The sequence below is a fragment of the Zea mays genome, chromosome 9 (assembly GCF_902167145.1).
Source record: "Zea mays cultivar B73 chromosome 9, Zm-B73-REFERENCE-NAM-5.0, whole genome shotgun sequence".
NCBI lineage: Eukaryota > Viridiplantae > Streptophyta > Magnoliopsida > Poales > Poaceae > Zea > Zea mays.
The window spans coordinates 142969508-142983210 of NC_050104.1; the positions used below are offsets into that span (position 1 = coordinate 142969508).

The 13703-nt window shown below is 57.6% G+C and overlaps 1 protein-coding gene across 1 annotated transcript; it reads right to left on the reverse strand.

The window, feature by feature from the left end:
* Positions 1-12007: 12007 nt before the first annotated feature.
* Positions 12008-13428, reverse strand: LOC103639250 (sex determination protein tasselseed-2-like). Its single transcript, XM_008662011.4, has 2 exons — positions 13208-13428; positions 12008-13075 (listed from the first exon to the last, which is right to left on the reverse strand). Exons 1-2 carry the CDS (start codon positions 13360-13362, stop codon positions 12235-12237), a joined length of 996 nt encoding a protein of 331 aa, XP_008660233.1. The 5' UTR covers positions 13363-13428; the 3' UTR covers positions 12008-12234.
* Positions 13429-13703: the final 275 nt, after the last annotated feature.

Sequence of the window (13703 nt, forward strand, 5' to 3'; positions counted from 1 at the left end):
AGTGGAGATCCTCGGATCGCGTCGCCGTCTGAGGCTAGGTCGGACCTCGCCGAAGGTGTCGCCGATGCCGAGGGTGCTGCTGCCCCCTTCCCGCGTCAAGACCTGAGCCTGCAGGATCGGATTGTCTTGTAGCGCGTGTTTCCTGCGGCCGTCGAGGCCAAAACACACCCTCGCTGTGTTGTAAAGCTGCATCTCTTTTCCTCCTATTTCGAGTATCTGGACTTTTTTGTCGGTAACAGGGATGTTTGTGCGAGCGAGAGTTGCTTCTCACGGAAGGTGATGAGTGAGGTATCCGTATCCCGGAGGCGTAGGAGTCCCTCGGCTCGGTCGGCCTTGCCGCTTACACGCACTCTTACCCGTCCATGGGGCTCTGTCACCGACGCAGTCGAGAAGGCTCGAAGGATCGCTTCGGCAGAAGAGCTTCCGAACGTGAAGACTTGTTCGGTCCGCGGAATCACTTATCCGAACGTGAGTTACTTATCGCAGAAGGTGATGAGTGAGGTATCCGTATCCCGGAGGCGTAGGAGTCCCTCGGCTCGGTCAGCCTTGGCTGCTTACGTGTACTCCGTCGTTTTCAGGATCCACTTTCGAAGTAGTCAAAAAGCACGAAAGACATTCTGGCAGAAAAGATCTTTTTTCGAGGAAAATTTCGACGCAGAGGGGGTCCCCCCCCTTTTAGCCCCCGAGGGAGGGTCGGGCTTTGCCGAGGCGAGGTCGACCCTTCCTTGATGACTAAACTTTGCGTGGGTGCGAGGTATATGAACAACTTGAAAACATCTTAAGGGTAGAAGCGACGTAGCTGTTGGATGTTCCAAGCGTTGTTGTAGACCTCGCCTTGACTGTTGGCCAGCTTGTATGTTCCGGACTTTAGAACTTTGGCGATGACGAACGGCCCCTCCTAGGGGGGCGTGAGCTTGTGCCGCCCTCGGGCGTCTTGTCGCAGCCGAAGCACCAGGTCGCCCACCTGGAGGTCTCGGGACCGGACCCCTCGGGCGTGGTAGCGTCGCAGGGACTGCTGGTACCGCGCTGAGTGTAGTAAGGCCTTGTCCCGAGCCTCCTCCAGCTGGTCCAGCGAGTCTTCTCGGCTAGCTTGGTTGCTTTGGTTGGTGTAGGCCCTCGTCCTTGGGGAGCCGTATTCCAGGTCTGTGGGCAAGACGGCCTCGGCCCCGTAGACTAGGAAGAACTGCGTGAAGCCCGTGGCTCGGCTCGACGTTGTCCTCAGACTCCAGACCACCGAGGGGAGTTCCTTCATCCATCGCTTGCCGAACTTGTTGAGGTCGTTGTAGATCCGAGGCTTGAGCCCTTGCAGGATCATGCCGTTGGCACACTCTACTTGCCCATTTGACATGGGGTGAGCTACGACGGCCCAGTCCACCCGGATGTGGTGATCCCCGCAGAAGTCCAGGAACTTTCTGCCGGTGAACTGGGTGCCGTTGTCGGTGATGATGGAGTTTGGGACCCCGAAGCGATGGATGATGTTGGTGAAGAACGCCACCGCCTGTTCGGACCTGATGCTGTTTAGGGGTCGGACCTCGATCCACTTGGAGAATTTCTCGATGGCGACCAACAGGTGCGTGTAGCCCCCGGGTGCCTTCTGTAAGGGGTCGACGAGATCCAGACCCCACACAGCGAAAGGCCAGGTGATGGGTATCGTCTGCAGAGCCTGAGTGGGCAGGTGGGTCTGCCTCGCGTAGAATTGACACCCTTCGCAGGTGCGGAAGCCTTGTCGGAAAGCGCTCCCGACAAGGGCTCGAGGCGCTGCGTGATGGCCGCAAGCCCCCGAGTGTATCTCTCGCAGGAGTTCCTGACCTTCGGCGATGGAGATGCATCGCTGGAGGATGCCAGAGGGGCTGCGGTGGTAGAGCTCCTTCTCATCGCCCAGCAAGACGAACGACTTGGCGCGTCGCGCCAACCACCGAGCCCCGGCTCGGTTGAGGGGTAGCTCTCCTCGGTGGAGATATTGCAGGTACGGGGTCTGCTAGTTTTGATTAGGCGTGACCCCACTTCGCTCCTCCTCGACGGGCAGTGCCTCACCCTTGGGTGCCGAGGGTGCCTCGGGCTGAACCGAGGGCGCCTCGGGCCGAGCTGAGGGTGCCTCGGGCTGTGCCGAGGATACCTCAGGCTGGGCCGAGGGCGCCTCAGGCTCGTGCGTGTCGTCGATCTTGACGGAGGGTTGATGCAGATCCCAGGAGAAGACGTCCGGGGGAACCGTTGTTCGCCCCGAGGCTATTTTGGCCAGCTCGTTCGCAGTCTCGTTGTAGCGCCGAGTGATGTGGTTGAGCTCGAGCCCGTAGAACTTGTCTTCCAAGCGCCGAACCTCATCGCAGTAGGCCTCCATCTTCGGGTCGCGGCAGTGGGAGTTCTTCATGACTTGGTCGATGACGAGCTGCGAGTCACCGCGAGCGTCGAGGCGTCGGACCCCTAGCTCGATGGCGATCCGCAACCCGTTGACCAGAGCCTCATACTCAGCCACATTGTTGGACGCCGGGAAATGGAGGCGTAGCACATAGCGTATGTGTTTCCCGAGGGGCGAGATGAAGAGTAGGCCCGCGCCAGCCCTCGTCTTCATCAACGACCCGTCGAAAAACATGGTCCAGAGCTCCGGTTGGATCGGAGCCGTTGGTAGCTGGGTGTCGACCCATTCGGCCACGAAGTCCGCCAAGACCTAGGACTTGATGGCCTTTCGAGGGGCGAACGAGATTGTCTCGCCCATGATTTCCACCGCCCACTTTGCAATCCTACCCGAGGCCTCTCGGCACTGGATGATCTCCCCCTGGGGGAAGGATGACACCATAGTTACCGGATGAGACTCGAAGTAGTGTCGCAACTTCCACCGTGTCAGGATCACCGCATACAACAGCTTCTGAACTTGTGGGTAGCGGATCTTGGTTTCGGACAGTACCTCGCTGACGAAGTAAACAGGCCTCTGAACGGGCAATGCATGCCCCTCTTCTTGCCTCTCGACCACAATCGCGGCGCTAACCACCTGAGTGGTCGCGGCGACGTAGACCAAGAGGGCTTCTCTGGCAGCTGGAGGCACCAAGATAGGCGCCTTTGTGAGGAGCGCCTTCCGGTTCCCGAGAGCTTCCTCGGCCTCGGGGGTCCAAGTGAAGCACTCGGCCTTCCTTAAGAGGCGGTACAGAGGTAGACCTCTTTCGCCGAGGCGTGAGATGAAGCGGCTCAGAGCCGCGAGACATCCCATGACCCTCTGTACGCCTTTTAAGTCCTTGATGGGCCCCATGCTGGTGATGGCTGCGATCTTCTCCGGGTTGGCTTCGATGCCCCGCTCGGAGACGATGAACCCCAAGAGCATGCCTCGGGGCACCCCGAAGACACACTTCTCGGGATTGAGCTTGACGCCTTTCGCCTTGAGACATCGGAATGTCACTTCAAGGTCAGAAAGGAGGTCGGAAGCTTTCCTCGTCTTGACTACGATGTCATCGACGTAGGCCTCGACCGTGCGGCCAATGTGTTGGCCAAACACATGGTTCATGCACCGCTGGTACGTCGCGCCCGCATTCCTCAAGCCGAACGGCATGGTGACATAGCAGTACATGCCGAAGGGTGTGATGAAAGAAGTCGCGAGCTGGTCGGACTCTTTCATCCTGATTTGATGATACCCTGAGTAGGCATCGAGGAAAGATAGGGTTTCGCACCCAGCAGTGGAATCCACGATTTGATCGATGCGAGGCAGAGGGTAGGGAACCTTCGGACATGCTTTGTTGAGACCAGTGTAGTCTACACACATCTGCCATTTCCCCCCTTTCTTTCTCACAAGCACAGGGTTGGCAAGCCATTCGGGATGGAATACCTCTTTGATGAACCCTGCCGCCATTAGCTTGTGGATCTCCTCGCCTATGGCTCTGCGCTTCTCCTCGTCGAATCGGCGCAGAGGCTGCTTGACGGGTCGTGCTCCGACTCGGATGTCCAGCGAGTGCTCGGCGACATCCCTCGGTATGCCGGGCATATCCGAGGGACTCCACGCGAAAACGTCGGCGTTCGCGCGGAGAAAGTCGACGAGCACTGCTTCCTATTTGGGATCGAGCCCGGAGCCGATCCGGATCTGCTTGGAGGCGTCGCCGCTGGGGTCGAAGGGGACGGACTTAACCGTCTCCGCTGGCTCAAAGTTGCCGGTATGACGCTTCACGTCTGGCACCTCCTTCGAGAGGCTCTCCAGGTCGGCGATGAGGGCCTCAGACTCGGCGAGGGCCTCAGCGTACTCCACGCACTCCACGTCGCATTCGAACGCGTGTTTGTACGTGGGGCCGATGGTGATGACCCCGTTGGGGCCCGGCATCTTGAGCTTCAGGTAGGTGTAGTTGGGGACGGCCATGAACTTCGTGTAGCATGGTCTTCCCAGTACCGCGTGGTAGGTTCCTCGGAACCCGACCACCTCGAACGTCAGGGTCTCCCTTCAGAAGTTGGAGGGTGTTCCGAAGCAGACGAGAAACTCGAGTTGTCCGAGGGGCTGGACGCGCTTCCCGGGAATGATCCCATAGAAGGGCGCAACGCCTGCTCGGACGGAGGACAGATCGACACGCAGGAGCCCGAGGGTCTCGGCGTAGATGATGTTGAGGCTGCTGCCTCCGTCCATGAGGACCTTGGTGAGCCTGACGTCGCCGATGACGGGGTCGACGACGAGCGGGTATTTCCCCGGGCTCGGCACGTGGTCGGGGTGGTCGGCTTGGTCGAAGGTGATGGGCTTGTCGGACCAGTCTAGGTAGACTGGCGCCGCCACCTTCACCGCGCAGACCTCCCGGCGCTCTTGTTTGCGGTGCCGAGCCGAGGTATTCGCCGCTTGCCCACCGTAGATCATGAAGCAGTCGTGGACCTCGGGGAACTCTCCTGCTTGGTGATCTTCCTTCTTATCGTCGTCGCGGGCCCTGCCACCCTCCGCGGGTGGCCTGGCCCTGTGGAAGTGGCGCCGGAGCATGACGCACTCCTCGAGGGTGTGCTTGGCGGGCCCCTGGTGATAGGGGCACGACTCCTTAAGCATCTTGTCGAAGAGGTTGGCACCTCCGGGGGGTTTCTGAGGGTTCTTGTACTCGGCGGCAGCGACAAGGTCCGCGTCGGCGGCGTCGCGTTTCGCTTGCGACTTCTTCTTGCCCTTCTTCTTGGCGCCGCGCTGAGTTGACGCCTCTGGAGCATCTTTCGATGGGCGGCCCTGGGGCTGCTTGTCCTTCCGGAAGATAGCCTTGACCGCCTCCTGGCCAGAGGCGAACTTGGTGGCGATGTTCATCAGCTCGCTCACCCTAGTGGGGGTCTTGCGACCTAGCTTGCTCACCAGGTCGCGGCAGGTGGTGCCGGCGAGAAACGCGCCGATGACATCCGAGTCGGTGATGTTGGGCAGCTCGGTGCGCCGCTTCGAGAATCGCCGGATGTAGTCCCGGAGAGACTCTCCCGGCTGCTGCCGGCAACTTCGGAGGTCCCAGGAATTCCCGGGGCGCACGTACGTGCCCTGGAAATTGCCGGCGAAAGCTTGGACTAGGTCATCCCAGTTGGAGATCTGCCCCAGAGGCAGGTGCTCCAACCAGGCGCGAGCGGTGTCGGAGAGGAACAGGGGGAGGTTGCGGATGATGAGGTTGTCATCGTCCGTTCCACCCAGTTGGCAAGCCAGACGGTAGTCCACGAGCCACAGTTCCGGTCTCATCTCCCCCGAGTACTTTGTGATAGTAGCCGGGGGTCGGAATCGGGTCGGGAACGCCCGTCGGATGGCCCGGCTGAAGGCCTGCGGACCGGGTAGTTCGGGCGAGGGACTCCGATCCTCCCCGCTGTCGTAGCGTCCCCCACGCCTGGGGTGGTAGCCTCGGCACACCCTCTCGTCGAGGTGGGCCCGACGGTTGTGGTGATGGTGCTCGTTGCCGAGGCGACCCGGGACCGCGGGCACGGTGTTGCGCGTGCGCCCGGTGTAGACCGAGGCTTCCCGCATGAATCGGGAAGTCGCGGCATGAGGTTCCGAGGGGTACCCCTGCCTTCGGGAGGCAGAGCTCTCGGCCCGTCGGACCGCGGCGCCTTCCAGGAGATTCTTGAGCTCCCCCTGGATTCGCCGCCCCTCGGTGGTCGATGGCTCCGGCATCGCGCGGAGAAGCATCACTGCTGCAGCCAGGTTCTGGCCGACCCCACTAGATGCGGGTGGTGGCCTGACCCTGACGTCGTCGGCGACGCGGTGCTGGAAGCCCTGGGGTAGTTGACGTATTTCTCCGACCGGGGGTTGGCCTGCCCATGCCTGTCCGACGTCCCGGCGGATCGGCTCAAGCGCTCCTGCTCCCTCGTCGAACCTGGCCTGCACCCCGCGGATTTGCTCGAGCTGTGGGTCATGAGCCCCCGCCTGAACAGGGACCACAACTAGCTCCCGTGGGATGTCAACGCGAGGCGCTGGCCTAGGGAGATCACTGTCCTTCGGCATGCCGAGATGGTTGCCTTCGGAGGGACCCCCTAGATCGACGTGGAGGCATTCGTGACTTGGGCCGCAGTCCTCGTCGCCGAGGCTACGGCTACCGTCAAAACAGTCGGAGAGGCAGTAGTCACATGCGGTCATGAAGTCCCGCATGGCACTGGGGTTGCCAAGTCCAGAGAAATCCCAACAGAAGCTAGGCTCGTCGTCTTCCTCGGACCCGGAGGGCCCGTAGGTCGAGACGTCCGTCAGCCGGTCCCAAGGTGACCGCATACGAAACCCCAGAGGGTTTGGACTTGCCTCTACGCGAGCGCCCGCCAAAGCGAAGTCGCTAGGCGGGTTGAGGCCGAATCCAAATGACGTGGGATGGGAATCGGTCGGTACCTCTTGGTCGACGAGCGGCGATAAAGTCATGTCGAGGACTGACTGCACCGTCGTCTCAGGTACGAGGGTGACGTCCAGCAAGCTTTTCGCAAGCGTGCTGGCGTCGTACGCTTGCTCGAGATTGGCATGTCGCGGGGAGACATCGCTCGTCTTCGTCTCAAGCGCGAAGTCGATACCGGGTGCGCCCCCCGTTGGGGTGCCGGCGCTGTCGACTCGCTCGACAGCCGACGAGGCGCTGCCTCCTGCTTGGCCTTGGTTGCCCTGCCTTCCCCTCCGTCGGCGGGGAAGAGGGCGGGATGAGCTCGAAGGTTGTTCTTCCACCACGCGGGGAAGACGTCGTCGATTCCGCCGCCGGCGGGCGGGCTGTCGGCCGCCATTGTCGTTGTCACGCGGCGGTGGAAGGAGTATCATGTCGTAGCTGCCGTCGAGGGACATGAACTCAAGACTCCCGAAACGGAGCACCGTCCCGGGTTGGAGAGGTTGCTGGAGACTGCCCATCTGGAGCTTGACGGGAAGCTGTTCGTCAACACGCAGCAGACCCCTACCTGGCGCGCCAACTGTCGGCGTTCCGAGACCGGGGGTCCCTGAGCCGACGAGTGAATGTCGCCGCGTGCCCCAGCCCAGATGGGTCGAGCGCAAGGGCGAGCGTGAAGGGGGGAAAAGCGAGGCGGCCGGAGACCGGCGTGAGAGAGGTGGGAATCCCGCGGCCTTCGTGTTCGTCCCGCGCCCAGGTCGGGTGCGCTTGCAGTAGGGGGGTTACAAGCGTCCACGCGGGAGAGGGAGCGAGCGGCTTCAAGCGAGCGCCCGTCTCGTCCTCGTCCCCGCGTGGCCAACCTTCTCTAAGAGGGCCCTGGTCCTTCCTTTTATAGGCGTAAGGAGAGAATCCAGGTGTACAATGGGGGGTGTAGCAGAGTGCTACGTGTCTAGCGGAGGAGAGCTAGCGCCCTAAGTACATGCCGTTGTGGCAGCCGGAGAGATTTTGGCACCCAGCTGGTGTGATGTTGTGGCCGTCGGAGGAGCGATGGAGCCTGGCGGAGGGACAGCTGTCGGAGCGGTTGAGTCCTTGCTGACGTCCTCTTGCTTCCGTAAGGGGGCTGAGAGCCGTCGTCGTCACAGAGTATGCGGGGCGCCATCATTGCCTGTCTGGTGGAGCGAGCCAGATGGGACGCCGGTCTTGTTCCCTGCGGCCCGAGTCAGCTCGGGGTAGGGTGATGATGGCGCCTCCTGTTGACGTGGCCGGTCTGCGTCCTAGGTTGGGCGATGTGGAAGTTCCTCCGAAGCCGAGGTCGAGTCTGTCTTCCGTGGCTGAGGTCGAGTCCGAGCCCCAGGGTCGGGCGAGGCGGAGGCCGCCGGCTGAGGCTAGGGCGGAGTCCGAGCCCTGGGGTCGGGCGGAGCGGAATTCGCCGTCTTCTGGGGCTTAGCCCGAGTCCGAGCCCTGGGTCGGGCGGAGCGGAGTTCGCCGTCTTCCGGGACTTAGCCCGAGTCCGAGCCCTGGGTCGGGCGGAGCGGAGTTCGCCGTCTTCCGGGACTTAGCCCGAGTCCGAGCCTTGGGTCGGGCGGAGCGGAGTTCACCGTCTTCCGGGACTTAGCCCGAGTCCGAGCCCTGGGTCGGGCGGAGCGGAGTTCGCCGTCTTCCGGGACTTAGCCCGAGTCCGAGCCCTGGGTCGGGCGAAGCGGAGTTTCCTATGGTGCCTTCGGCAGGGCCTGACTGCTTGTCAGTCTCACTCTGTCAAGTGGCACCGCAGTCGGAGTGGCGCAGGCGGCGCTGTCCTTCTGTCAGGCCGGTCAGTGGAGCGGCGAAGTGACGGCAGTCACTTCGGCTCTGCCGGCTGTGGGGGCGTTAGGATAAAGGTGTCAGGCCACCTTTGCATTAAATGCTCCTGCGGTTTTGTCGGTCGGTGCGGCGATTTGGTCAGGGTTGCTTCTTGGCGAAGACAGGGCCTCGGGTGAGCCGGAAATATGTTCGCCGCTGGAGGGGGGCCTCGAGCGAGACGGAAATCCTCCGGGGTCGGCTGCCCTTGTCCGAGGCTAGGCTCGGGCGAGGCGTGATCGAGTCCCTCGAATGGACTGATCCCTGACTTAATCGCTCCCATCAGGCCTTTGCAGCTTTATGCTGATGGGGGTTACCAGCTGAGAATTAGGAGCCTTGAGGGTACCCCTAATTATGGTCCCCGACAAATAAAATGAAATATTTATAAATAATTACTTACATTAAAATTTTAATGATCATATGTGTAGAAACAACGTGTCGTTATGTATACATGCTTTGATTGAAACACGTGGACTGACTTACCATAATCACAGTTAGATTCCGGTAACCCAGGAAGGATATGTGCATCCTTAGAGCATCTCCAACAACGTGACCTATAAAAATGCCCTATAATTTAAAAATAAGTATATTTTATAGAATTTAGGGCACCAACAAAACACCTCGCTCCAACAGTAAAGCCTCAAATCTAGATTATAGGGCAGCCCACTACGGTGTAGTATATTTGAGTCACTTGAGAGGGTGCCCTGTAGTTTTTTGACAAAAATTTATAAAATAGGGCACTGTTGGAGTAGTTTTTCCAGTGTAGAGCCCCATATTTCAATTTAAGGCACTAGTTTGAGGCATTGTTGGAGATGCTCTTAGAAGACACGTCTTTGTATAAATCTCTTGGATGACTATGTTTTTGTCACTTCTACCATATATCTTGCATCTATCAAAATACAGAATTCTAATGAAACAAGTTCCTTTGCCTTCACCATGATCTAAGCATTTGAAATTAGTGTAGATATCATATAACATGAACTAAATAACCAACTAAACTAAACATTATAAATAACAAAATAAAACATCTAGATAACAACTAAATCTAACCTATAACAAAACCTATATATAATAATTAATATTATATTCTAATCATAAAGCACACATGCATAAATTAATGATAGAAACTGAACATGTCTTTGCAAACGTAATTGTACCTAAACAACTTTGCTTGTGCACCAAAATCAAAATTGATTCAACATATATATACCTATCTAAAAACTAGGCTTACTAAATGTGCCTAAGAATGACAAAAAATTAACACATACTCCCTCCGTTTTTTTAGTTGTCGCTAGATAGTTTAATTTTGTATTATCCAGCGACAATTAAAACGAAACGGAGAGAGTATAAATTGAGAGGGAGGATTCCTCGTTCTTGAAGATCCCATGATCAAATCTAAAGCTTTTAATATTGAATCGATAGATTATAAAAGGTTGGAGCAATCGAAAAGAGAGATACAAGAAGAGACATGACAAGAATAAGCATCGACCTAACGCTCGGCACCAAGATATATGACGCCGAGCTCAGCGTCCCATGTCATAGCGTAGAGGTCTAATCACGTCACCACATATGATAGAATTCGGCGTGATATCTCGTCGTTATGGTCTATAACATCGAGATGTTTAATCTCAATGCTATAAATCGTAGCACCGACTTTGAGTCAAATATAGAATTAGTTTATTTCGTATTTGAACGCGTTTTTAGTAAAAGTGGCTAAAAAAATTGTCTAGGAGCACAAACACTCTTTTGGTGTGCACTCCTCCGCTGATAATTTTGATTCGATAAGATGGTGGCGTTAGGTATTAGCCACACCGATACCAAGAGTAGAGGGCCCGGACGAAGGAAGGGTAGGGTCGTTGGAGGTCCGGTTCTGTCTGTGATTCTGTCCGCCAGCATCCTGGCGTCCACTGTGGCCTTCACCTAAAGGTTGCAATGCAGCCCACATTCTATATTGTGTCCGACGTAAGGGTGATAATGGATCACGATCTACAAGTTTTTTCACAGTTTATTTAAATCTTTAATTAAATTTTATAGTATAAAATTTATAGTTATTACCACGCCTAGTCGCCCGTCACCATCGGTAGCGAATTAAAAAAGAAAAAGAAACTATGGGATACGACTACATGCCGTTGGCCTTTAGGTCATTTTTAAAGAAAACGTCAACGTCAGTTGCTGGCTGTTACACCACTGACACTACCCCAGGATTGTTACTGGACTAGTGGCTGATCCGACGAATACGGGTGGCTAATTGAGCAATCAACGGAAGACCCATACTGCGAATTCGGGTGGTTCTTGTTCGGCAACTCTTGGTTTCGTCTTCATAGATTCCTCGTGAACCATCAGCGTGATCAGAATTCAGAAGCCAGATGAAGCAAACTCGTCAGTAACAACAGGTCACAGCGCGGTAGCAATAGTCTGGGAGAAATCAAGCCCAGACAAACGGTGACAGGTGCGCCCATCTGCCGAAACGGAGCCAACAACAAAACACGAGTCCTCCAGCAACTTAACTGAACTCCGCGCGTCGTGCCAGCCGGCCAAATCACACCGCAGGTCCAGAACCAACACATCCCAGCGTTATAGTCACCGTTCCCCGAAGGTCCACTCCAACTGGCAAATATTTAGCGCCGAAATGCCGCCTCGCGCATGATCTCCGATTCTCCTCTCCGCCGAGGCCGATCTAGATTTAATCCCACATGAGCTCTAAGCTGATTAGGCAAGCGGACAAGCGCAACAGCCTCCGGCGCTCTATTTGTTTGGGGGCGGTGACGGCAACGAATCGAATTTCTCCGAGTCTCCAGCGCGATTCTTGAACTGGAAGAGGCGCTCACGGTCATCACCTGTGGGAGCAGGAGTCCTGCTGCTGCACTCCGCTTCGCAGCCTGCACTTGTCCTGCTTCACTCATATTCCAGCGTAGATTTCACTGGGTTTTTTTTAGGATGGAATCGCGCTGGATGCGTTTGGTTCGGTGTCAACGAGGGATGAGACAGAATCAATTCTGGATTGATCCGTCCCTTATTTTTGGAGGGATGACCTCATCCATTATTTTTAAAGAATATTCTTTGACCCGGACTATTGACCTCTAAACCAAACATGGGTCAAGTTAAAATGGTCCTACTCTATCTCTCTTCATCCTTCCTCATCCATCCATCCAAACACTAACTGCTGATTTTTTAGGACAACAATTCTTTATATCATGTTGCTCCGATCTGTCATCCTAAAATATATATACTAGTCACTTAACCGTACTTTACTACAGTTATTATATATATTAGGATGTTTATTCAAATATAATTATTGTTTATTTCTAAAAATTAAGATATGTGTTGTGTGATGGTTAGTTCTAAATTTCTGAAGTAGTGGTGTAGATTCGAGTGTTTGCTCTGCACTAATTTTGGCCTCGGTACTATTCAGTCATCCGACAAACGGTTCCTCGTTCACGTGGCAGGACCACCAGGAGAAACCAGACAATTCAGTGCCCATGAAATGCAATTGCTGAAACGCAACAGCAATGCTCATCAGATGATCAAGCCAAACACTTCCGTTCATGAATCAACCAAATGAAATCGATCACTCCAAGCTAGTACAACTAAGTTACCAATTTAATTGTTCCTTCTCTATTTAGCGTAGCCATGGAACGGATCACATTCATAAGCCGATCAGGTTCCTGGAAGTGGTGACGCCGCCGTCGACGACGAGGTTGTGGCCGGAGATATATCTGGACTCGTCGCTGGCCAGGAAGAGCACGGCCTCGGCGATGTCCATGGGTCTGAGAGTGGGGCCCTTGAGCGTGGCCAGCTCCCTGACCACCTCCTCCATCTTCCCCACCTCCTCGTCGCTGGGCACGGTGACGTCGAGGTCGTCGAGGCCGGCGCCGGCGCCGTGGTGGCCCTGGCGCCAGGCGTTGATGAGCATGGGCGTGGCGACGCCGAAGGGCGACACGCAGTTGACCCGGACGCCGTGCGCGCCGAGCTCGCAGGCCGCGTTCTTGGTGAGGCCGACGACGGCGTGCTTGGAGGCGGTGTAGGCGTGCGGGCCGAGGCCGCCGAGCACGCCGGCGACGCTGGCGACGGAGACGATGCTCCCGGCGCGGCGCGGCGCCATGGCCAGCGCCGCGTGCTTCATCCCGAGCGCGGCGCCCAGCGCGTTGACGCGGAGCACGCGGTCGAACTCGCCGGCGTCCAGGGAGAGGACGCTCCTGGCGGCGCGCGTCTGCCGGCCCAGCACCCCGGCGTTGCTGCAGTAGGCGTCGAGCCGTCCGCCGTGGCGCGACAGGGCAAAGTCCACGGCGCGCCGGACGTCCTCCTCCACGGACACGTCGCAGCGCACGAAGCTGGCCCGCGCGCCCAGCGCCGACGCCAGCGCGTCCCCCGCGGCCTCGTCGATGTCCGCGATCACCACCCGCGCCCCGTGCTTGACGAACAGCCTCACGATGGCCTCGCCGATCCCGCGCGCGCCGCCCGTCACAATGGCCACCTTGCCGTCCAGCCTGCACGACAACAGATTGACAGAACGGGGTCACCAGCATTAGCCACAGCGAATTCCAAGAAACCAGGGGGGCAGTGGGAGCTACTAGGTAACAAGGCATTTCAAGACGCCATGGAGACAGAGTAGTGAGTACCTCTTGGGCATAGGGCTGGACACTGCTGCGGCGCCATTGCCGTCCCAGCCGTGGCGCGAGGGCGACATGACGGGCTGGTGCGCGTGCGCTATCTCGGGGCGGAGGTCCAGCGCCGGCATAGCTGCCGCGGCGTAGGAGGCGAGGCTAGCGTGCATGTATGTCTCGACCACAACCCACGCAGACACAGGAGGCGAGTGCGTGTGATCCTCTGCTGTGAACTGCCCAGCTCGGCGGACCCGGCCGGCCGCTACTTATAGCGCCGAGGGCGGGGGCTCGCTCGTGTGGACTGGTCGACTGGACAAAGCAGCACAGTTGTCCGTCCCTCTGTCGTGCTCGTGCGCCCGTCGCAGCAGCACCCCGCACGTTCGTGGAAGTGTGGAACGCGCGGCCTCTGTCCCCGTCCGGCCGTCCCGTGGCCGCGAGCGGTGACCGGTGGGTCCGTGGGTGAGACAGCCCCACTCCGCAATCTCCGTGGGGCGGCACATCATATATCCAA